The following is a 23,026-nucleotide window of genomic DNA, read 5'->3' as shown; positions in this document are numbered from 1 at the left end:
GGGCTGACTTTCCAACAAGCCGCTCACTGAGTTAGGGTTGGAGGAAGCTTCGTGGGAGCCCTCTGTTCAGGGTGAGGGCTGGGGCCGGAGCTTCAGCCTTTCAGTCTGAAGGAGCTGGAGCCCTGACAACGGACAATAGATGGGAGGAGTCTCAGATAGGCTCTAGGGGTGTCCCTGGTGGGTCAGTGGCTGAGACTCTGCCTTGCAAGGCAGGGAATGTGGGTTCAGTTCCTGGTCAGAGAGCTAAGATCCCACATGCCTTGGGGCGACTAAGCCCATGTGCCACGACTAAGACTCTACGCAGCCAAATAAGTAAATATTAAAAATAAATAAATAAACTCTAGACCAGGTCATGAAGCCCTCTGTGACTGTGCTCACACACACACACACACACACTCACTCATGTGCACACCTCCCTTCTCTGGAAAACCTGGAAACTCCCAGGCAAAGACAAATGAGCAAAACCACAGAGACACACGAGCACACGGAAGCGCACAAACAAATACAAGCTTCACAGGACTTTCTGTGCATTACACCCCATCCTTACCTGGATCCACATCAGCGTCCTCAGCTGCATCACATATACCCACACACATGTGGGTGCACATGGGCACACATGGGCACACGTGTACACACAGGCAGAGAGCCATGACTGGTATAGTTAGAGGCTGAGCAGGAGGGGGCAAAGAGGCCCGTCTGTCCCCCATCCCACCTCCCCAAGTCCTGCCAACTGAGCCCCTGTTCTGACCTCAGGAGCCCCTGAATCACCATTGTGCTGAGTTAGCATCTAGCTCAGTGAATGGGTCTGGGACTGCCATGGAAAGAGCCAGAGTTTGGGGTTTGAATCCCACAGCCCTGACATTTCTGCACTCGGAAGCTTGGTGCTGTGCAATGCTCAGTCATGTCTGACTCTTTGCGACCCTATGGACTGTAGCCCACCAGGCTCCTCTGTCCGTGGGATTCTCCAGGCAAGAATACTGGAGTGGGTAGCCATTTCCTCCTCCAGGGGGATCTCCCCAATCCAGGGATTGAACGCAGGTCTCCTGCATCGAAGGCAGTTTTTTTACGGTGTAAGCCACAAGGGGAGTCCCAAAGCTTAGAGAAATGACTTAAACCTGCCCGAGCCCCGGTTTCCTTCCCTGTCAGACACAGCCATGACACTGTTTTCCTGGGTTTGCTGGGCCTGCTGTGTAGAAAGTGCTAGATACATGCCCTGAGACAGCAGCTGACCAAGTGCAGCAGTGTGAATGGTCCAGACTAAATATCCTGGCTTATGCAGTTCCCAGCAGGTCATTGCCTCCCACCCCGAACCTCAGTTGCCACATCTGTAAAATGGGGCTTGTATATCCTCCTGCCATCCTGCCCTTGAAGGGGTGGCAGAAGGGATACAGGGGAGGGATCCTGAACTATCCTTAACTTTCTGAGAGCTTGGGAACATCAGAAAACCTTTCTGATACTCAGTATCTTCACCTGTGAAGGATAAAACCCCTCACCTGCCTACCTCACAGGAGTGGGGAAAGACAGTGGCAAAACGGGGGCAGGCTGGTGGGTCTGCAACTCCTGCTCCATAAAATATACTCAGCTCCTTGGGCACCTCAACAGCTCAGACTTCTCCAGGAGTCCTTCCCCACCCTTGGCTAGGGGACGCTTCTACAACCGCTGGCTGGATTGTCAACACCCCTTGCTGGTTTGATGAGGATGGGCTCTGTTTCTTTGTCACATAAGGGTCAGAAAAGCAGGACTGCTCACTGGAACTGCCTTGGACTCACCCACGGAGCCGCCGGGACCACAGGTGCAAGGAGCGCCCCGTGGGCCCGTTTCAGACCCCACGCATAGCTGTGGTCATTACCGACTGGCGTGCGCTAAATACCGGGCAGCATAAGTGCTTTCCGTGCATCGTCATCACCCCCTCCCGATGACCTGTGCGGGTGACACTTTCATAACATAAGATCTGTTTTACAAATGAGGGGACAGACTCAGAGAGGCTGGGTAGCTTGCCTAAGGCAACATCTGGACAGGGGAAAAGCCAGTGTTGCCGCCCAGATCCTGCTGCCTTCTGGAGTACGACCACCTCCCGAGCAACCCAGGCTGGTCTCAGAGAAGGTTACACAGACACACGCTGAGAGGACGGAGTATGGTGCCTCCCGGGACTGTCTAACCTGGGGACAGGCGGCAGCTGGCAAAACAAGGGGCATCAGGCGACCTAGTATCACTTAACTCATTTGGCTGCTCTGTGATCTTTGGCTTGTGGCCTCAGTTACTTCATCCGTGAAAAGAAAAGTTTGTTGGGTCTTCCCTGGTAGTCCAGGGGTGAAGACCCTGCGCTTCCAATGCAGGGGGCCCAGGTTTGATCCCTGGTCAGGGAACTAAGATCCTGCACTCTACAGAGCAGGCAAAAAAAAAAGATGTGCCACATACCCTGAGGCCCTTCCTGCCTCTGATTCCTCCCACCATTCCCACCTACTGCAACTCTGCAATCTCATTTATGATGTAATGTCACAGCAGTCTAGCTAAAGCGTCTTATTATTTCTTAAAAAATTAATTTATGTACTTATTTTTGGCTGCACTGGGTCTTTGTCCCTGCAAGGGCTTTTCTCTAGTTGTGGTGAGCGGGGGCCAGTCTTCGTTGCGGTGCTCAGATTTCTCATCGCGGTGGCTTCTCTTGTTGCTGAGCACGAGCTTTCGCGTGTGTGGGCTCAGGAGTTGTGGTTCCTAGGCTTCAGAACACAGGCTCAGTAGTTGTTGCACACGGGCTTAGTTGCTCTGAAGCATGTGGGATCTTCCTGACCCAGAGATGGAACCCAAGTCTCCTGCATTGGCAGGTGGCTTCTTCACCACTGAGCCACCACGGAAACCCTAAGGCTTCGTAAGCTGGGGTCCCTGGACCTCTGCCGGCTACAGGAGCTGCCTGGAATCAGGAGGAAAGTTGTGTGTGAGTGTAAACGTGTTCAATGTGCATTTTTCCAGGACAAGTGTCCATTCTGGCACCAGATTCGAATTCCCCAAAGCTAAGAATCATTGATTAGCATTTTAGAATTTCCCTAACCTCGATCCAAATTTTAAGGGGAATGAGTAGCGAAAGGTGAATCCCTACTGTATAAAACCCCCCTTCACTGTGTTTAAAGTCCCCTTAGGCCTCCTGGAGCCACACCAGCTGCTGCACCCCAGGCTTCCACCCGTGGGGACCCCAGCCCCCACTGCTTCCGGTTAGTCTCGCCTCCACGCCGAAGCTCGGGTCTGTTCCGTATCGTCTTCTGGCTTCCTCACCCCTATGTCCGTCCCCGGACCGACGGCGCCAGGAGGCGGGTCTTTGGTGAGGTAGGTGCAGTGACCAGGACCGCCAGTAGGGGTCACGAGTTGGCAGAACGCCGAGGAGCACCCGAGGGCGGCATCTCGCGTCTCTGCATCTTAATTGGTCCCCTTGGCAACCAAGGTGGGGGTGAGGATAGGGGTGATGGGCGGTGAGGAAGGCCTGGCAGCAATCAGGAGGCCTGGGTCTCCTCGGTAGGCCTCAGGTTTCCCATCTGTAAAGTGGAGGGAGGTGGCCTGGAACCTCTAGACGCTCGCTAGGCAATCTTGTGGCTCTGATGTCCTATAAACCTTTCTGATGATCCTGGAGGGAGGAGGCTGTCTTGAACTGCTCTTGGCAGCAGCACTGGGCCCAGCAACCTTAGGGAAAGAAGCAAAATGACTCCAGGGCTCTTTCCCAGACTTGACTGAGAAAACAGAGCCCATTGTCCTGCAGCCTCAGGGCAAGCCTTACCCCTGGGAGAAAGGACATCCTAAATAGGACTGCCCCACAAGTTTCCTGGGGATGATGAGGGAAATGGAGACCCCACTGGAGGCTGCGGTGGGCTGGGTCTTAAGATCCTCCTCACTCAGCTGTTGGGGGGCTCTTCTGAACCCCCTCTCTCCATCAGCTCTAAATCCTAGGTCGAGAGAGAGCAAGGTGAAGACTTGGGATGAGGGAGGCTCTGCAGAGATGTGTGGGGGCTGCCCTACCATCTATCCCAGGACCCCCTCCCCCCAAGGAAGAGGACCGAGTCCTCATAGACACAAAAAGTCCTTCTCCCGCCTCCACCCTCTTGCTCTCTCCACCCACCCGTGTCCCACCCCCACATGAGTAAAACAAGACATAGTCATGACAAAAACGCAGAATGTTTTCTACAAAAATTATAATGAGCCTGCCGGAGGGGCGCTTCGTACAGTGGTGGGAATTGGGGAGCCTGCCCCACCCCAGCACTGGGAGGACCGGGAGGGCGCCGAAGCCATCTGTGGACAGGGAACTGGAGGGGAAGGCAGCTCCCAGCGCTCCTGGAAAGTTGCATCGGCACCTAAGGGCGGCCGCAGGCCCAGAGAACAGGCAGAAAGACTGAGGCGGGCTCAGGGCAGCCAAGCCTTCAGTGTGGGAACAGGGGCCTTCTCCATCACACCCACCTTGGAGCATGTGTGTGCCTGGGGGCCATCCTCAAACACAGACACACTGCAGCGAGGCCTGTGGTGTTCTGTGGGGGTTCTCTCTCCCCTGCCCCAGCCAAGGGGCCCCAGGAAGGAGCAGCTGGGGGCTGTGGCAATGCCCCCCCCCCCAGTAGGAGCCGCTTCCCAAGCTGAAGATCAGAGATGGGGGGACCATTGTCGACAGAGAGCAAGGACGCATCCTCATGGGGGTATATGTGCCCCCTGTGTGTGGGCTTTAGTGACTCTCCCACACTCAGGACCTGTTCTGAGGACCCTCTGAGGCTGGCCTTTCCACCAACCTCACCAGCATGACAGGTCAGGGACTCTAGCTAAGCTCTCCCTCACCTGCTACCCATGCAGAACCAGAGAGGCACCCAGCGGCTTCCAGAGCTTGAGCGACATCCACCAACCAACCTCCTGACACAGAGCCCTGGGGGTCTGGGGACAATCAGAGCTTAGACTCTCCACATCCCCAAGGGTCCACCTCGCAGGCCTTGCCCACACTCAGCTGGACACCTGGCTACAACCAGTCTCTGCCTTCCTGGGCCTGCGGGACCCTGAACCAGTTGGCAGATGCCTTTGCCCGGCGCAGAGCATCCCCGCTGGGCCATAATACTGCAGCCAGTTGCTCTAGCACCTTGGATCCACGGCCCTGACCCTCTGGGGTCTTAGGCAGGGGGTAAAAGGTTGGGTAACCAGGCTGCACATACGAGGATAGAGTGAGTGGAGAAGGTCGGCGTGGGGAGGGCCAAGTCAGGCTGGACCCCACGCCGGGGTATGCCAGAAGGGCACCAGTCACCCCACCCCAGCCCAGCCTGGCACTCCAACCCCCCACCCCCAGCATGGCCGGTAGAAGGAGGGGGGTTAGCCATGCTCAGTGACAGGCAGGGGACTAAGCTCAGGCATTTGGCTGAAGAGTCTAGCTGGGAACCTCCTCCCTGGGGTGTATGTGGGGAGGGGAGGCAGCCCAAACCCTTCCTTCACAAAAAGGTAGGAGGTGAGTCTGCAGACTGAGCAAGATGACAGGACCCTCGGAGGAGAAGTGACGATGGACCATAGTCCCCAAGATAGGTGCCCCCACCCCCCCACACTTCCATGCAGCTCTAACGGGCACTGGGGCTGGCCTTCCACGAATGCACATGTCCTTTAAGGCCACTCAAACAGATGTGGCTTAGGGACCCTGAGACCCCTCAGAATTGATGTTCTGGGTCACTCTCTTGGCCTTCCAGGTGCCTGCAGGCCATACCCTCTGCTGCAGAGTGTGGACAGGCGTTCAAGAGAGATGACCCGCATGGTCCTTGCTCCGGGGAAGGGGCCGGGGAGCTGCAGGGCTGGCAACTGTGAGGACCTCGTGGTCCCCCTGTGGGTTGTGGCAACTTGCAACTCATTTTGGTCTGGGGAGAGGAGCCCCTGTTACCTGTGGAGAAACAGAAACAGACCTGAGCTAAGAGTCTTTGGAGGCACTACTTTAAGCCAAGACCAACTGTTCTGCCCACTTACCTTCCCCGGGCAGGCTGATGGTCAGGGATGCAAAGAGTGGCCTCAGGGTGCCCTCCCATCCCCCAAACTCTAAACCAGACGCCTTTCCCCACCCCGCCACCCCCGCCCAGTTGTGCAGCGTAAAGGCCAGAGAGACCAAAAGGGGGCGGCAGCGTTTGCTGGGCTTGTGGGACGTTACGACGGAGCGTCAGGGCCAGGCGAGCCAACGATGCTGCCAGTGAGACGGCGGCCCTCGGCTCCCTTGTGGCTTTTTGAAGGTGACAACTCTGCCCTCAAGGCTGCTGTTGGCCCTGATGGGAGCATTTGCTCATGTTCCTGGTTCCAGGATTCAGGGACCAGCAGGTAAAATATCTGCCTTGAGGGTTTGGGCATCTGGAGAGGTGACTAACTGCCACACCCTCTATCCCATGGGAGTCACCCTGTCCCTAGGCTCTAGAGCCACAGGGATCAAGCCCGACTCTCCACTCAGCAGCAAAAGGACCTCCGGCGAGCTACTCTAACCCTCTGAACCTCCACTTGCTCACCTGTCAGATGGGGATGACATAGCCCCTTCACGTGAGAGCTGGGGAGAATTAACTGAGGGAACTTGCACAAGGGCATCTCTAGTACCCAGGAGATGGCAGCGCTCAAAACAGCCTGGCTGTGATTGCCACTGTGTCATCCGTAGGAAGACACCCATTTTTCTCCATTTTGACATCTTCAAAATTGAGATGCATTTGACATCAGCAATGTAAACTGGCAGCTTCTTTGTCAGAATTGGGGGTAAATAAGTGGTTTCCCTGATGGCTCAGTTGGTAAAGAATCTGCCTGCAATGCAGGAGACCAGAGTTCGATCCTTAGGTCGGGAAGATCCTCTGGAGAAGGAAATGGCAACCCACTTCAGTATTCTTGCCTGGGAAATCCCAAGGACAGAGGAGGCTGGTGGGCTACAGTCCACGGGGTCACAAGAGTCGGACAGGACTTAGCGACTCAACTTCAACTTCTTCAAGTGGAAAGTGTTAGTTGCTCAGTCGCGTGGGACTCTTTGGGACGCCAGGGACTATAGTCTGCCGGGTTCCTCTGTCCATGGAATTCTCCAGGCAAGAATACTGGAGTGGGTGGCCATGCCCTTCTCCAGGGGATCCTCCCCTCCAAGGGATTGGACCCGGGTCTCCTGCATTGCAGGCAGATTCTTTACCATCTGAGCCACCAGGGAAGGCCCGGTAAATAAGTGGGGCCTCTTGTAATTGATGACCACCTGGTTATTACCTCCCCCACCTCCCCAAACGGCAGATCCACCCACCCCAGGGAGTTACATACAAGCCCTCTCTTCCCATCCCTGCCGAGGCGCTGTGCACTCACAGCTCGGTGTCCTCCAGGGCCGGCGGGCGCTCCAGCGCCTGCCTCCGCCTCCGCACGGCGCCCAGGATCTTCTTGCGGGGCCCCAGGGGCACGCTGATGCTGCGGAGGTCGAGGTCCGAGCAGAGCATGAGCGCCTCCAGGTCTATCTTCTCCTGCCGCAGGAGGGAGGTGAAGTCCTCCATGTGCAGGGAGGCCAGGAACGTTTCCAGCGGGCTGGTCTCGGGCTCCAGGTCCTCATCCAGGCCCAAGTCCAGCTCGTCCCAGGGCAGCTCCTCCCCGCAGCTGCGGTCCTGCAGGCTGTTGGCACTGCCCAGGCTGTCGTCGTCGAGGCTGGCGGAGCTTTGCAGCCGCCCCCGCGGCGGGCCCGCGCCGTCTAGTGCCGCGTCCTCGCGGCCCAGGCCGTGCAGCCCGCTGCTCAGGTAGTTCCTGCGGAACACCATGGTGCCCAGGCCCGGGCGGGTAAACAGGGAGTCGTGGCCGGAGTCGGTGCTGACCTCCGAGTGAGCAGGCTCGGCCGCCAGCGTGGCATGGGAGACGCTGTCCTCGTCGGAGAGGAACATGTCCCGGAGCGGGGCGCGGCCCCACTCCTTGGGGTTGGCGTAGGTGCCCTGGCGCACGAACATCACGTCGCTGCCCAGCTGCAGGCCAGAGAGCGAGCGCACACTCTTGCGTCCGTCCTCGGAGATCTTGAAGGTGCCCTCACCGCCCTGCTTGCGCCGCTCCAGCTTCCGCTGGATCTTGGTCTTGCCCGCCTTGGCGGTGCCGTGCAGGGTGGCCTGCGAGTAGGGCAGGTGGCCGGCGAGCGCCAGATGCTGCAGCCGGCCGCTCAGGGTGCTGGACGTGAGGCTGGAGAAGCTGAGCGAGTCGGCACGCTCGGCCAGCTCGCGCCGGAAGCGCCGCTCCATGCGCTCGTGGTGCTTGCGCTGCAGCTTGGCGCACTCGCGGATGCGCCGCTCCGCCTCGCGGAAGGCCTTGTCCTTCAGCTTGCCCACCAGCTTGGGGCTGAGGCTGCTCTGCTTGGCCGCGATGGAGTCCAGGTAGCGCACGCACTCCATGTGGCCCTTCATGGCGGCCATGTCCAGAGGCGTGTGGTAGTCGTTGTCCAGGCACCAGATGTTGGCCCCGAAGGACACCAGGAAGGAGAGGCAGTGCAGGTGGCCATTGGCGGCCGCCAAGTGCAGGGGCGTGTTGCCCCAGATGTCGCACTTGTCCGGGTCACCCCTGCGGGACGACACGCGGGGAGGGGTGAGGAGCCATCGCAAACTCAGGCCGACAGTCGGCAGGCAGCAGCTGCAGGCGCGGGAGGTGGCCGGCCTGGTTGAGCTCCCCCCGAGGCACCCCAGAGGGACTCGACGGCCTGAGATCGCTTCTCCGACTCCAGGACACCCGGGACTCGCAGCCCGGAGCCACTGCCCGCACCTAGAGTGAGCCCGCGGTTCCACGTGGCCCAGGCTCGCAGAGGGTGGGGCGACGGAGAAGGCGGGGCCAGGGCCGGGCCTTCCCCCGAGAGCACCGCGGGCTGGGAATCTCAGGGGATAAATATTTGATGCCCAGAGAGAAAGGAGTGAATTATTCATGGTGCCCGGCGGGGAGCTGGCCCAGAGAGGTGGTGGGCCAGGGCCGAGTGCGGGTCTCTCGGCAGGCGTGGGGAAAGCGGCTGCCAGTACAGGAGTGGTGTACTAGTGGTGTGTGCTGGGCCTGAGCCCCCGGGAGTGGGTGATCGGGTGCCTGCGTCTCCCCAGGACCGGCCACGTCTGCAGGGAGCAGGGCCAGGCCTGGCAAGCCCGCGTGTGAGAGCAGGTGTTGGGTCTTGGCCTGGGCCAGGAGGGGAGCGTGGGGGCAGCCAGGACCGGAGGGGAGGGGGCGGGCATCCTGCCACCTGGGCCCAGCTGCTGTCCAGTCCTGGGGCCACCGCATCTTCATGAGCCCTGGGAGGCAGGCTGGCTTGGGCCTGTCAGGGGGACCCACGCAGCCCCTCCTTGCCAGACTGTTTCCCCTCCTCCACACTCGCCCCTCCCTCAAGGGCCTAGCTCAGGCCCTCTGCCCCAAGCTAATGAGGAGGCCACCCCGCAGGGCTGGAGGAAGAATAGCTTCATTGTGTGACCGCTCCTCCTCCTACCCCGCAGCCCCCTCCTCATTGCCACTGCTGGTCTTCAGGTCCTGCATGTGGGAATGAGTTGCTGGGCAACAGGCCCACACCCCATCAAGCACCAGCCCTTGCCTTCCGGAGGAGCTGGGGGGCTTGGTGCACTCAGGGGGCCGCCTTTGTCCCCTCTTCCCATGAATTTCTCCAAGGGGCAAGCAGGATCACTGTACCCTCTTGGTGTGGACAGGGGCCAGTCCTGGCCTCTTGGAACGTGGCTCAGCTCCTAGTCTTGGGGGCTGCTGTCACCTGCTGCTGGGGCCTGGGGAGCAGCCATGGAGGGAGGGCAAAGGGGGGGGCTCCCCGCTCACCCCATGCTCCAGCCGCACGCCAGGGCCTGGCACCAAGCCAGCTGGGCCCCTTTGCCTGCACCATGATTTCCCAGGCCCTGAGATGTTCATGTTAACCCTCTAGGGGCATCTCTGGCCTCCCTTTGCCCCATCCAGGCCGCCCTGGTGTCCGGGTCAACCTGGCTTCTCTTTATTAAACCGCTGGGGCTGGCAAGTAGTTCACAGGGTCAGGCAGCCCCAGGGAGCCCAAGTCAGTAGCCCTGGGCACCACATCCCTCAACTGCTACTTCCAAACCCCTTCCCTGGCCCTGACACTTGGATGCAATGCCCACTTGTCCACCCTGGACAACTCCAAAGGGAGGGTGAGGGAGCCCGTGTGGGGGAGGGGGACAGAGGGAGCGAGTTAATGGGGTGGCTGAACCGAGTGGCATTTGGTCCTGCGGTCAGTGCCCATAAATCCCGGGAGTGAGCAGGGAGCGAGCCGTGTGAGAACAGTGTGTGAGGGCTGTGGGCGCTGGCGGGGAAGACTCCTTGGGCCCCCGGCTGGGGGGGTGGGGGTGGGCAGTGGGGAGGGGCTCCTTTGGCAGCCCCACTTGTGAGGTTTCTGCTCCTTTTCCTCCACTCTCTCATGCCCTTCGCTCTGTCCTCCTGGCACTACCCACCCAGGTGGCCCCTCCCGCTTTCTCCTCACTCTGAAGCCCCCACCCCCACCCCAGGCCCCCTCCTCTCTCAGTCCCACATCCAGGTCACAAATGTCACAGGCCTCAGCTTGTCTGCACCTCCCACAACTGCCAGTCTCCCAGGTCCCACCTTAGGGCCTTGTCCTAGGGAAGGACGTGACTCAGACGAGGTGCGGGGAAGATGCCATAGAATTGGGCGGGAGGTGATCTTAGGGGCTCCAGATGGGCCCTGAGGCTCTTGCCCTCCCCTAAGGGGCCTGGGCAGCCGGCACTCACCCCCGGCTCACAATGAGGCGCAGCGACTCCAGGTTGCCGTGGTAAGCGGCCCAGAGGGTGGGGGTCATGCCATCCTCGTCGGGGGCGTTCAGCTCCTTCCTGGTGGCCTCCTTGAGGAGTTCCAGGTAGCCGTCCCGAGCCGCCCGGTGGTACTGGTCGTTCATGGCGCCTGACTTGGACGGGGCGGGCCGGGGACACGGGGACGTGCCCCCCGCGGGGGAGGGCGGCGGGGTTAGAGCTGAGGCATGGGGCTGGGGGAGGGGGCCGGGCAGGGGCCGGGGCCGCCAGCCCCTGCCGCCGCAGACCGAGGACGGAGAGCTCCAGAACCGCCGCTACTCCGACATCTGAGCCGCGCACCCGGCGGGGAGGGTGCGGGGAAGACCGCCCGCCGCCCGGAAGGCCGCCCCGCGCTGCCCCTGGGTCCTAAACTCCCTGCTGCCGAGTGCACGGCAGTGACCCTGCCCCTGAGCCCACAGGACCGGCCCCTCTGCCAGAGGGTCACCCCTGCGTCCCGCCCCGGGAGGCCCAGTCTGGGGGCAGTTCGAGGTCTGTCCTCAAGACAGCCCAGGCGCGGCGGCCCCCGATGTCTCTACCCGTCGAGGGAACGGGCCAAGGACTGGGGAGGGATGTCTGAGGGCTGTCCTGACCCCCCGCCCCCTGGACAGAGCGTCCAAGAAGGTTACGAGGACCGATCGCCAGACGGTCAGCGATCCGCACTCAGCTGTCCAGGCCGCCCCCTGCCCGCTCTGTCCAGTAGAGGGCGCTGGAAGACTGGCCAGGGACTTGATACCCAAGTGCGCCCTCGCAGCATCCGCCTGAGCAGGGATGCGGGAAGCGCTGGAGGAAGACCGGACTTGGAGTCCTGCTGAGGGTGCCCGGGGTGGGGGGGTGGGGGGAGGCGGGGCGGGGAGGAAGGGGCATTAGGGTCCCGATCTTGGGGCGGCAATAGAGGAGCACAAAGGTAAGGGCCGCCGGGGCTGGGGGCGCGTCGGGGTGCCCGCGAGCCCTTGGGGCGTCTGTTGAGCGTCGGCTTTTGGGGCTCTGGGTGTCGGGATCGCGGGACGCCAGGGCGCGGTGGGCGCCGGGGGCGGGGTGTCCTCTGGGTGCCGCACTGCGGGGCCGCGCCCGAGCCGGGCTGCGCCGAGGTGACAGGGCGGCGGGGGAGGGGGCGCCTCTTAACGGATAAATATAAATCTCACCTTATCTGGCTCCCGCACGCTCTTCCCTAAATTCAGCCCGGAAAAAAGATGGATCATGTGAGTGAGACTGAGAGGTTTATGGAGCTGAGCTCCCGCGGCTGTAAATCACCCTGCCCTCCCCGGTATAAAGCACCCGTCCAGCCCGGCGTCAGAGAGAGGACGCGCTCGCCGCCCCCTGACCCCCAGCTCAGCGCGGGCTCCCGGCCCAGTCAGGTGGGTGCCCCTGGGGGCTAGCCGGCCGACGCATCTGGGGGGTGGGGGACCTTGGACGGGGTCCGACGGGGCCGCAGCCGCCTCTCCTTCCCTCCCCGTCGAGCGCGAGACCCGCACGGTCGGCTTCTCTCTCCCGCTTCCGCGCGCACCCCGCAGCCCCCACCCTCTGCGCGGGCGAGGAGCTCCCCCAACCCCGGTCCCCAAATATAGGGATAAGATGCAGCAGGGAGAGCCCTCGAAGCTGACCTGGGTCCTGTCTACTCCCCACCACAGTGACCCCTCCAACCTCCTCCAGTGGCCCTGCCATGTCCACGGAGCTGCCCTCGGACCCCAAGGAGAGCCCGCCGGCACCGCGGCCGGCGCCTCGCGAGGTCTGGAAGAAGGGCGGCCGCCTGCTGTCGGTGCTGCTGGCGGTGAACGTGCTGCTGCTCGCCTGCACGCTCATCAGCGGCGGCGCCTTCAACAAGGTGGCGGTGTACGACACCGACGTGTTCGCGCTGCTCACCACCATGCTGCTGCTGGCCATGGTCTGGATCCTCTTCTACCTCCTGGGCACCGCGCGCTGCCCCGACGGCGTCCCCTACCGGGACGCGCACGCAGGGCCCATCTGGCTCCGAGGTGCGGGGGCGGGGGGAGGCGGGAGCTGGGGTGGGGCGGGCTAGGGTGGGAGCCGGAGGCTGGGGAGCTCTCGCAGGAACCTCTGGGGGCTCTTGGAGGTAGACTGTTGAGAAGTGTGCCTCCCCGCGCTGCCCCCCTCTCCAGCACTGCCCAGGACTAGACGTGCCTGAGGATGAGGTGGGCTGCGATTGGGGGAGAAGAGGAAGGGAAAGAGTCCTGGAAAAGGGATGCAGAGAGGGCTGGAAAGGAACTTCACTGCCCTGTCTAAAGATTGAAAGAAGGTGATCATGGAAGAGACTTTGATGGAGAGCGCAGAACAGATGATTGTTGCAGTTGAGAGAGCCTATCTAGAGCCCTTTATCTTATCCATACAGCCACAGAGGTGGGGGCTCAATCGGACATCCATCCATCCACTCAGTCAATCATATACTCATCCTTCCACCCACTCATTCATCATCCACTTGTCCACCTAGCTATCCATCCATCCATCCTCTCACCTACCCCATTCATCCATGGATCCACCCCGTCATCCCATTACTTAGCCATCCGTCCTCAAATCTACAATCCCTCTCTCCTGCCTCTCTGATCCACCTCCACCCCTCATTCCCAGGCGGGCTGGTGCTGTTTGGGATCTGCACTCTCGTCATGGATGTCTTCAAGACCGGCTACTACTCCAGTTTCTTTGAGTGCCAGTCAGCCATCAAGATCCTGTACCCTCTCACCCAGGCTGTGTTTGTCATTGTCCAGGTGGGTGGGAGGAGTGTCCTTGAGTGTGGTGGCAAGGAGCCAAGGCCTGGGGTCAGGAGGTCTGAGCTCCACTCCTCTTTTACACTGAGCAATTAATTAAGGCGGGGATAGGACTGTAGTGAAGATCACAAGTCCATAAATCTGGAAGCGGCTGGTAATGAAGTAATATCCAAATGTGAGTGCCTGCTTCAGGGCCCTGCGATTTCATTTCAACCTAAGTGGTGCCGGTAGTTAACACCTAGGAGGCGTCATTTGTGGCAGCTGCGCTGTCGCTAGAACTGCCCTGCCTTCCTTGGCGGCTCATAGAGGACATAGGTCTCAGCTCAGGGTCCTACCATGGGCATGGCCAGTTTGGCCTCAGCCATGTCCCCTGTATTCTGAATTTGTTCAGAAAATAGGGTATCCTGTACATGGGATTCTTCAAACAAATTCAAGTTTTTATTTGTTGCATAAATAAGCCCTGGAGAGATCTGACCGAGCTGAGGCAGGGCTGGTTTGAGCACAGACCTCAGCCCAGAATGACCACACGCATGGTTCCCTCTCTTGAAGCATCGTCCACGCTGCCCAGGCTTCCACACTTTAACACACTTAAGACCTTGGCATTTACATAGTTTTAATTTTACATTTTATGACTTTAAAGAACACTCAGGCAAAATGGAAAATAAAGCTACTCCAACATCAATAACCCTGGAGAAGGAAATGGCAACTCACGCCAGTACTCTTGCTTGGGAAAGCCCATGGACAGAGGAGCCTGGCAGGCTACAGTCTATGGGGTCACAAAGTGTCGGACATGACTTGGCAACCAAACAGCAACAACACTGATAAACACCAGAGCAAGGATTTGTGGGCATCCAGGTGACGGGGAGGACCTGCAGGGCAACAGGATGAGGATGGGGTGGGAGGATGCTGCCTAAGTGGAGTGGAGAAGCCCTGAGATTCTTTTTACCTGGAACAAGACCTAACCTGAGGCTGACCCTGCACCTAGGAATAAATAACTAGGCTCAAAACTGCACTCCCTCCACCCTGCGAAGGAACAGAAAACAGAGACAGAGAATTTACTGGTGGCATTTTGCAAACTTTTAAAGATCAGAGAAGTATTTGGTACTGATTGCCCCATAGAATAGAAAGAGAGAAACTCATCTCACACTGTAAAGCTGAAATAAACGTGATCACGCAGTCGGAGAGTTCCTGAGGCAGAGCAGACATAGTGCCAAGCGTGGGCCTGGCTGCTCCCAGGGTGAGCCCACCTGCGGAGTAGATGACACCACCACTCTCTCTCAACACAGACTTACTTTCTCTGGGTCTCCGCCAAAGACTGTGTTCACACCCACCTGGATCTGACTCGGTGAGTGCCTGCTCCACGCCTGTGGCCCAGTGCCCATGCCCAGGTGCTCAGCTCACCTGGCATGAGATGGGCGCTTCCCAGCCTGGGGCATGGGTCCTCTTTCTGCCCCCAGATGGGTCTTCAGTCGAGGCCCTCTCGCTTTGTAAGCCCGACTTCCACCAGCCTGTGCTATGGGGGTGGGGGGTACTTGGTAGGATGATGTGTGTCATGGACAAACGTCCTCTCCCTTAGAGAAGGAAGCAGAGTGGCCCTTGGACACCCCCAGCTCTCTCAGGAGGCATCTCAGCCAGGCTGTCTTCCTTCCAAACTCATCTTCTCTGCTCACATGGGGGCTTGCCTGCTTCTTGCTTCTCAGCACCATCTCCCAGGATAGCCCCAGCTCTGCACCTTGCTGGGGACCCGACATGAGCCAGAGACTCTCAGTGACCTCTGCTCTCCGTCCCCAAACAGGTGCGGTCTCATGCTCACACTCACCACCAACCTGGCCATCTGGATGGCAGCCGTGGTGGATGAATCCGTGCACCAGTCTCACTCCCACAGCAGTTCTCACAGCAACACCAGCCATACCCGCCTTGCTCTGGACCGTGAGTGCACACTCCGGATTAACCCTGGCCCCTTGGTGGCCAGGCCTTGGGCTGGGTGCTCTGTGGACCTGTAGAGGGCATGGAGGCACAGGAGGAGGCCAGAGGCCCCCTCCTGCTCCAGGCTATGCCTCTGAAGAAGTCTAGATGTGGGTGACCCAGGAGGAAGAGTATGGGGAGATCTTTTTTTCTTTTTTTTAAAACCTTTTATTTTGTATTGAGGTAAAACCAATTAGGGCTTCCCAGGGGGTTCAGTGGGTAAAGAATCCACCTGCCAATGCAGAAGATGCAGGAGACTTGGGATCGATCCCCAGGTTGGGAAGATCCCCTGGAGGAGGGCATGGCAACCCACTCCAGTACTCTTGCCAGGGGAGTCCCGTGGACAGAGGATCCTGGGCTACAGTCCCTAGGGTCGCAAAGAATCTGACACAGCTGAAGCCACTGAACACACACGCACACAGCCAATTAACAGACTATGCTGTGACAGTTTCAGGTGGACAGCAAAGGGACTCAGCCACACATAGACGTGTATCCATTCTCCTCCAAACTCTCCTCCCATCCAGGCCGAAAGGGACATCTTTTCATCCTGGATGGTACAGCCTTGGTCCCACTGTCCAGGTCTCCATGCCACCAGAGGAGGGATTCGGGCTCCAGAGACAAAGGGCATGGCTGAGCAAGCTGGAGAGAGCAGATGGGAGGCAGGGCTGCTCAGTGGTGGAAGCGCAGGATGAGAACAGAGTGTCTGGCAAGGAGGAGAAGGCAGAAATAATAATCGTGATGATGATGGTGACCATTCACGGAGCACTATACGTCAGGCGCTGTGCTAAGTGTCTTAAACACCATCTTGCTTAACCATTGCAACCTCCCTATGAGATGGGTACCATTAGTATTCCCATTTTACAGATGCAGAGACTAAGGCATAGAGAGGTTAAGTAGCTTGCCCAAGGTCACAGAGCTTGACAACAGAGAACTAGCATTAAGACCCATCTTTGCTTTGAATCATCAGAAAGATCCCCTGGAGACAGAAATGGCCACCCACTCCAGTATTCTTGCCTGGAGAATCCCCTGGACAGAGGAGACTGAGGGGCTACGGTCAATAGGGTCGCAAAGAGTCGGATGTGACTGAACACACAGTATGCTATGGTGAAGAACAGGCCCACAGTCCCCCGGTCCCGGTTCTCTGGACTTCTTTAGGGCCCCCCACCGCCAAGATCAGACTAGATGACCAAACCTGCTCGGACCTGGAGACACACGCACACCCCGCATAGCAGGGTCCCGGAGTGGAAAATGTGGATCCAGGAGATCCCAGGCAAGCAGGCTGACAGAGGGCCGCCTTCCACATACAGAGGGCTCCTGAGGATGGTTGGAACCAACCCGGGGAGGTGGATGACCTAAAATGCTGGGACTGCAGGGGTACAGAGAGGCGCCCGGCAAGGTACCTGCCTCGGGGGTGAGAGTCACAGCATTTGTATCAACTCCGCCATCACAAGCCACTTGCCCTCAGTGAGCCTCAGTTCCTTTCTCTGCAAAACCAGCGGAGATAGTTCTGGGGATCAAAAGAGATGTCTGCCAAGGCCCGAGGTATCCTACACAGCAGAGTACACTCTGGATGTGGAACGAGATTCCCATCAGTACGGTACAAACCGAAGTGACAGAAGGTCCTGGCCAGGACCTGGGCGCAGCAGGTGCTTTCTGGCTGAGGCAGATGCTGGAGAGAGAGGTGAGGAAGCTTCGAGTTTAGGGGTTGCCCGGGGGGCCACCTTCTATTAGGACCGGAGCCTTGCCTGTCTTGAGCAAGTCATGACTGGCGGGGAAGGTTTGGCAGTGTGTTTCTGCAGGAATGGGATGGGATGAAGCAGGCAGTTCTGCAGTTGAGATTTTTGTTTTAACTTTATTTACTTATATATTTATTTATTTTTATTTTGCCTGTGCTGGGTCTGTTCCAGCACACAGGCTTTCGCTAGTTGCAGCTCACCAGGGCTTCTCTTACTGCAGCGCACAGGCTCCAGAGCATACGGGTTCTCTAGTTGTGGCCCTCTGGACTTAGCTGCCTCGCAGCATGTGAGATCTTAATTCTCCGACCAGGGATTGGACCTGCATTGGAAGGCGGCTTCTGCACCGCTAGAGCATCAGGGAAGTCCCCCAGATTTTTTGTTGTTGTTGTTGATTGAGCCCTGGATATTGTTCAAGGACGTGCCCCACGGTCTCTGGCACACAGTAGGTGCTCAGTAAATACTTGTGGCATGAATGAACGTGCCAGGCCCTGTGTAGGCATTTGGGGTATGGTGGTGGCAGCTCAAAAGCCTGCCCTTCCAAAGGTCACTGTCCAAGGGTGAGGCTCTTCAGATGGGGTGCCTCCGGGAAGGCGGGAGGGCAGTGCCGCTGCATGCCATCTCTCCACAGTGGAGCGTGCGAGCAGCGCGGTCGGGGGAGACTGCTCCTGCGACACGGCGGTCTGCCAGATCTTCCAGCAGGGCTACTTCTACCTGTACCCCTTCAACATCGAGTACAGCCTCTTCGCCTCCACCATGCTCTACGTCATGTGGAAGAACGTGGGCAGGCTGCTCGCCTCCTCCACCCCCAGCCACAGCCACGCCCCGTCCCCCGTCAGCCTCTTCCGGGAGACCTTCTTCGCCGGCCCGGTCCTGGGCCTGATGCTCTTCGTGGTGGGGCTGGCCGTGTTCATCATCTACGAGGTGCAAGTGAGCGGGGAGCAGAGCCGCACCCAGCAGGCCCTGGTCACCTACTACAGCTTCAACATCGTCTGTCTGGGGCTCATGACCTTGGTCAGCCTGAGTGGCTCGGTCATCTACCGCTTCGACCGCCGGGCCATGGACCAGCACAAGAACCCTACACGCACCCTGGACGTGGCCCTGCTGATGGGCGCTGCCCTGGGCCAGTATGCCATCTCCTACTACTCCATCGTGGCTGTGGTGGCAGGCACCCCCAGGGACCTGCTGGCGGGGCTCAACCTAGCCCACGCTCTGCTCATGATCGCCCAGCACACCTTCCAGAACGTCTTCATCATTGAGAGCCTCCACCGGGGCCCCCCCAGCGCTGAGCCTCATGACACGCCCCCCAAGGAGCCCTGCCATGGCCTGACCTTTGCCAACCTGGACGCCCTCCACACCTTGCCCGCCTGCCCGCCCACCCCCAGGCTGGTTGGCCCCAGCCCAGCAGGACCTCAGGAGGCTGCGAGCATCATCGTGGCCCCCAGGAGCCACTGGAGACGCCGGTGCTTGAAGGACATTTCCCTGTTTCTCTTGCTCTGCAACATCATCGTGAGTACCCAGGCGGGGACGGGGGTGGGCTCCGGGTTGGAGAAAGCCAAGGGAAAATGCTCTTTTTATGGTTTCTTCACCTGGCCTTCTCTGTCTTGCTCCCATCTCCTTGGAAGCATCCTATGCCTCTCGAGGAAAGAAGCAGGTTCAGGGAAGGTTGAGAGCAGCCCCGGGGCAGACAGCATCTCAGGGCATACAGAGAGAATGAGATGGCAGCATTCTGGCCTCGAGGCTGCGGATAGAGCTGGTAGGGTCCCAGGGAATGCTGACATGGGGCTGGGAGGAGGTGAGAGGGAGCTGGGGTGGGGTGGGGGGGACCTTGCTCCCAAATGGGAGGTGTGACTGCTCCTGGGAACTTGTGACCAGCCTACTTCTTAGAATAATCGGAGCAGCGACAGGAAGTGGCAGGGACCAGTGTACGTGTGAGTGGTCTGTCAGCAGAGTGCAGTGGCGGGCTGGCCGGGAGAGGAGCACCCACAGCAGCCACCCCCTCCCCAGCGAGTCCGAAAAGCCCCTTTCTTATTTTTTTATTTTATTTATTTGTTTATTTATTTATTTTTTGGCTGCACTGGCTCAGCATGTGGGATCTTCATTCCCCAGCCAGGGATCAAATCCACACCCGCTTCCTTGGAGGGCAGAGTCTTAACCATTGGACCACCAGGGAGGTGCCAACCTCTTTCTAAGAGAAAGAGAAAGTGTTAGTCACTTAGTCATGTCCAACTCCTGTGATCTGCCAGGCTGTCCATGGGATTCTCCAGGCAAGAATACTGGAGTGGGTTGCCATGCCTTCCTCCAGGGGATCTTCCCAACCCAGGGATCGAACGCTGGTCTCCTGCACTGCAGACAGATTCTTTACCATCTGAGCCAAAATAAAACTCCTCTGTATATAGTCCGGCTTCACCCAATATAAATATGCATTCTGTAGGAGAACACGCTTCCTGAAGGTGCATCCTCATAGAAAAATACTCCTAGTGTATAGCTCCAACCCAATAGAGAAAGGCCCCAGCGTAGAAAGAACCCTTGGGAGGGAAATCTCTAACAGAGAAACATGTTCCCCTGTGAATACATCCCAAACAGAGGGCACACCTCAGTGAAGTGTTGCTCAATATAAAGATAGTCCTTTTAGCTTTAACCTCTAACAGAAAAATACCTCTAACATAGAAAACAGCCTTAAATAGATGGGAATACAGGTATACCCCAACATAGAACACATCTCCAGAGGGGTTGCATTCCAGTGGGGGTCTACATGAAAACTGAGGTGCATTCTTGGCAAAGTCCCCACTTTGAATATTCCCCTCCTACTGGTAACTTAGGGCTTTTCAGATGGTGCAGTGGTGAAGAATCTGCCACCAATGCAGGAGATGCAGGAGGTTCGGTCCCTGGTTTGGGAAGACCCCCTGGAGCAGGAAATGGCAACCCACTCCAGTATCTTGCCTGGGAAGTCCCATGGACAGAGGAGCCTGGCGGGCTACAGTCGATGGTGGGGTTCGCAAAGAGTCGGACATGACTGAGCATGCACATAAGCACAAATAACTTATTTTGTTTTTAAAAAAGGGTAGTCACCAATCTCTGACGTAACAGTAGAAGCAGTAAGGACCGAAACCTCCTCCAGCCCTGGCCACTCCCTCACTTTCTCCCGAGGCCGAGCCTACAGGTTAAGAGTCACTTGGGAGGCCGCTTTTGCTCCAGGTATCTGAGTCTGGATCAGCTCTTAGAGTGTCATCTCCAATTCCATTTTATAGGACAGAGGCAGGCTCCGATTTGGGCTGTGATGTGCCTAAGGATGTGATTGGAGAGGGTCCAGCCTAGCTCAGAAGCTTTTTCTCTTTGCCTCACGCCCCATGCCTGAACCGTCTGGGTTCACAGCCAGAGATGAAGCAGGATTCCAGCTTCAACCTCCTCCCACACCTGGGAAGGGAGTGGGGAGTGGAGGGTGAAACTGGAGAGCGGAGCTCATAGAGAGCTGGGGTGGGGAAGCCTTCTGGCAGGATCCTGGCCCCCCTGCCCTGGGCCTGTCTGCTTCTACCACCCTCACCCACTGGCATCTCTCCAGGAGAGAGCTGCTGGTTTAACCATTTATTCCAAATTCTCATGTCACCTACTGAAACCTCTTCTCCTCTCTCCCCATCCCACGAGTGGACCATCCTGAGGGTGGTGCCTCAGCCTGGGGGTGGGCAAGCTCAGTTGGGCACATTTACTGAGTTCCCTTGTGAGTGCCAGGCTCTGCCCAAGGGGCTGCAGCCCCCGGCTCAGCAACACCCAGCCCTTGATAGCCACAAAACCAGAGGGCTGGGACCCGCATCCTGCCCCCCGCCCACAGAGTGACCCGCAGCCCCCCTCCCAGGCCAGGTCCTGACCCTCCTCTCTCCCCACAGCTGTGGATCATGCCTGCCTTTGGGGCCCGCCCTCACTTCAGCAACACCGTGGAGGTGGACTTCTATGGCTACTCCCTCTGGGCAGCCATCGTCAACATCTGCCTGCCTTTCGGCATCTTCTACCGCATGCACGCTGTCTCCAGCCTGCTGGAGGTCTACGTGATGTCCTGAAGCCCCGCTCAGGACCTCGGGGGGAGGAGCTCGGCTTGTGCACCCACCCAGTGACCCCCAGGAATGAACCCCAGGCTGGCAGTCACTGTGCCTCGTACTCTCCATTCCCGTCCCCACACTGGCCCCAGAGTGGCATTTTCACAAGAGTTATTTTTCCAGGATGAGTTTTTAGATCACCATCAGGACATGTACACTCACCCCAGCATGAGCCTGGGGGTGGGGCCGCTGGGGGAGGAGGAACCCCTGCTGCACCCCTTTCTAGGACCAGACAAGGTCTGGAAGCGGCCTTGGCTCTGGTTCCACCCCTACCTCAGCCCCGTGTCCTGGCCAGTGCTGCCGCCTGGATCTGGAAACAATAAACCTGATGCTGCCCTAGGCCACCTGGCTCCCCACTTCTTGTCTCAGCGCTCACCTCTAAGATGATTGCAGGAGGGGGGTCTTGGGGTCAAAGCTGCAAGGACCCCTGGAGATGTTGAGGTCTCAGGCTTCTCTGTGGGCAAGCCAAGTCTGAGTTACAGACTAGTACCTGGGTGGCTGGGAGCAGCTGGGTGGAGTCCCCAGGCTTCCACCTCTCTCTTCTCTTTATCCTCAAGTGACATAGACATTTTTTTAATGTGTTCCATGACATGTGAAAGGTTGGGAAGGACTGACTAATCCAACTGCCATTTTACAAAGAAGAAACCTGACGCCCAGAGGTATAGTGACTTGCCCACAGTCCCACAGCAAAAGGAAGCCAGCACTTTTCTACTAAAAATAATAATTTCCAAACTTTTCTTTCAAGCATCAGAGCATTTGTTTCCCCCTCAAATAAAACATTTCAGGGACTCACATTTATAACACACGCTGATATAACCCAGTTTATAACCTGGCTGTTCTAGCTTAACAGGGGTTGGATGGCACAGCCCACCCCATCAGGGCCTCCCCTCACCCACCACCTGCCCCTCCTGCGGTCCCTGAGGCTCCTCTCCAAAGCCCTCTGGCTTCTACTCTACAAAAGATATAGAGATGGGGGTGAATGTGAAGTGGGGACACCCGGGTGGGGCAGAGGACATGCGATCTCATTGTTCTCCCAGCCCTTCGACCCTCTCTGGAAGCCCCCCTATAAAATGATTTGATCCCAAAAAGGAGGGAGGGGGAGATAGAGAAGGAGAGACTGAGAAAGTCAGATGGTGCAAAGAGAGATGGCAAAGGAGGCGCCAGCAGTTAGCGGAGTCAGGAGAAGGGGGAACAGGTTGGGATGGGGCCTGGGGTGGGAGGAGACGGCATTTAGAGGGGAGAGTGAGAGCAACAGGGTCAGACGCACAGGGGACTTTGTAGAAAAACCTGCCAGGACTCCGCCAGAAGAACTAGGTGGGCAGGACGCCAGGCTCCAGGGAGAGCTGAGGAGGGCCAGAGGGGGCGCCCCCTGCCCTGTCGGAACCAGGTCTTTTTCGCCCCAAGTTCACGTTCGACTTAGGGGGAGAAAGGCTGAGGCAAGGCTGGTGCTAGGTGGAGTACGGGGAGGTGAGGGGCGGGGAGCGACCCCAGATCTATGGAGGACGGCTCATTCCCTGCTGGGCCACCAGAGGAAAGTGTGGCCTGAACCCCGCAAGGCCTCTACTTTGGCCTAAGGACATTGCACCCCACCCTACCCCTGCGCCGCGCGTCTGCACCGCCTCCGGCCCCGCCCTCCGGTCCAGCCGCCTCGCTATTGGCTGAGCCGTCCGGGGAGCCCCCGGCGGGGTAATTAATGAAGGATTAACGAGAGCCCCAAAGTCAACAGAAAAATCAATGGGCCGCGGAGCCCGAGAGGCCGCAGCTGCGCAGTC

General features: G+C 58.5%; 2 protein-coding genes and 1 non-coding gene across 5 annotated transcripts; 2 read left to right on the top strand and 1 right to left on the bottom strand.

Annotated features, from left to right (window-relative positions):
- The first annotated feature begins 2,293 nt into the window (after window positions 1–2,293).
- TRNAG-UCC (transfer RNA glycine (anticodon UCC)) lies at window positions 2,294–2,366 on the top strand. The gene has a single exon. It is a non-coding gene; the product is annotated as a tRNA-Gly (tRNA).
- Window positions 2,367–4,142: 1,776 nt separating this feature from the next.
- USH1G (USH1 protein network component sans) lies at window positions 4,143–11,037 on the bottom strand. Of its 3 annotated transcripts, XM_070774114.1 has the most exons (3): window positions 10,689–11,037; window positions 7,300–8,520; window positions 4,143–5,875 (listed from the first exon to the last, which is right to left on the bottom strand). In XM_070774114.1, exons 1-3 carry the CDS (start codon window positions 10,850–10,852, stop codon window positions 5,872–5,874), a joined length of 1,389 nt encoding a protein of 462 aa, XP_070630215.1. In that variant the 5' UTR covers window positions 10,853–11,037; the 3' UTR covers window positions 4,143–5,871. The 3 variants fall into 3 exon arrangements, with proteins under 3 accessions (XP_070630215.1, XP_070630214.1, XP_019836299.2); XM_070774113.1 differs by having other exon boundaries at window positions 7,300–10,782; XM_019980740.2 differs by lacking the exon at window positions 4,143–5,875 and having other exon boundaries at window positions 7,296–8,520.
- Window positions 11,038–12,405: 1,368 nt separating this feature from the next.
- On the top strand, window positions 12,406–21,583 carry OTOP2 (otopetrin 2). The gene is made up of 6 exons (XM_019980842.2): window positions 12,406–12,718; window positions 13,329–13,465; window positions 14,752–14,810; window positions 15,261–15,394; window positions 17,795–18,672; window positions 21,048–21,583. Exons 1-6 carry the CDS (start codon window positions 12,406–12,408, stop codon window positions 21,216–21,218), a joined length of 1,692 nt encoding a protein of 563 aa, XP_019836401.2. The 3' UTR covers window positions 21,219–21,583.
- The last annotated feature ends 1,443 nt before the right edge of the window (window positions 21,584–23,026 follow it).

The sequence above is a fragment of the Bos indicus genome, chromosome 19 (genome assembly GCF_029378745.1).
Source record: "Bos indicus isolate NIAB-ARS_2022 breed Sahiwal x Tharparkar chromosome 19, NIAB-ARS_B.indTharparkar_mat_pri_1.0, whole genome shotgun sequence".
Taxonomy (NCBI): domain Eukaryota; kingdom Metazoa; phylum Chordata; class Mammalia; order Artiodactyla; family Bovidae; genus Bos; species Bos indicus.
Note: the sequence above shows the minus strand (reverse complement) of the source record. Positions and strands in the feature narration are given on the sequence as shown.

What these genes read in the sequence shown, in the direction of transcription:
- USH1G (XM_070774113.1), bottom strand. Translation starts at nt 8,876, where the DNA reads ATGAATAATTCACTCCTTTCTCTCTGGGCATCAAATATTTATCCCCTG.
- OTOP2 (XM_019980842.2), top strand. Translation starts at nt 12,406, where the DNA reads ATGTCCACGGAGCTGCCCTCGGACCCCAAGGAGAGCCCGCCGGCACCG. An exon ending in ACCCACCTGGATCTGACTCG is followed by an intron (nt 14,811 to 15,260) that starts GTGAGTGCCTGC and finishes GTCCCCAAACAG; the next exon opens with GTGCGGTCTCATGCTCACAC. An exon ending in TCTTGCTCTGCAACATCATC is followed by an intron (nt 18,673 to 21,047) that starts GTGAGTACCCAG and finishes CTCTCCCCACAG; the next exon opens with CTGTGGATCATGCCTGCCTT.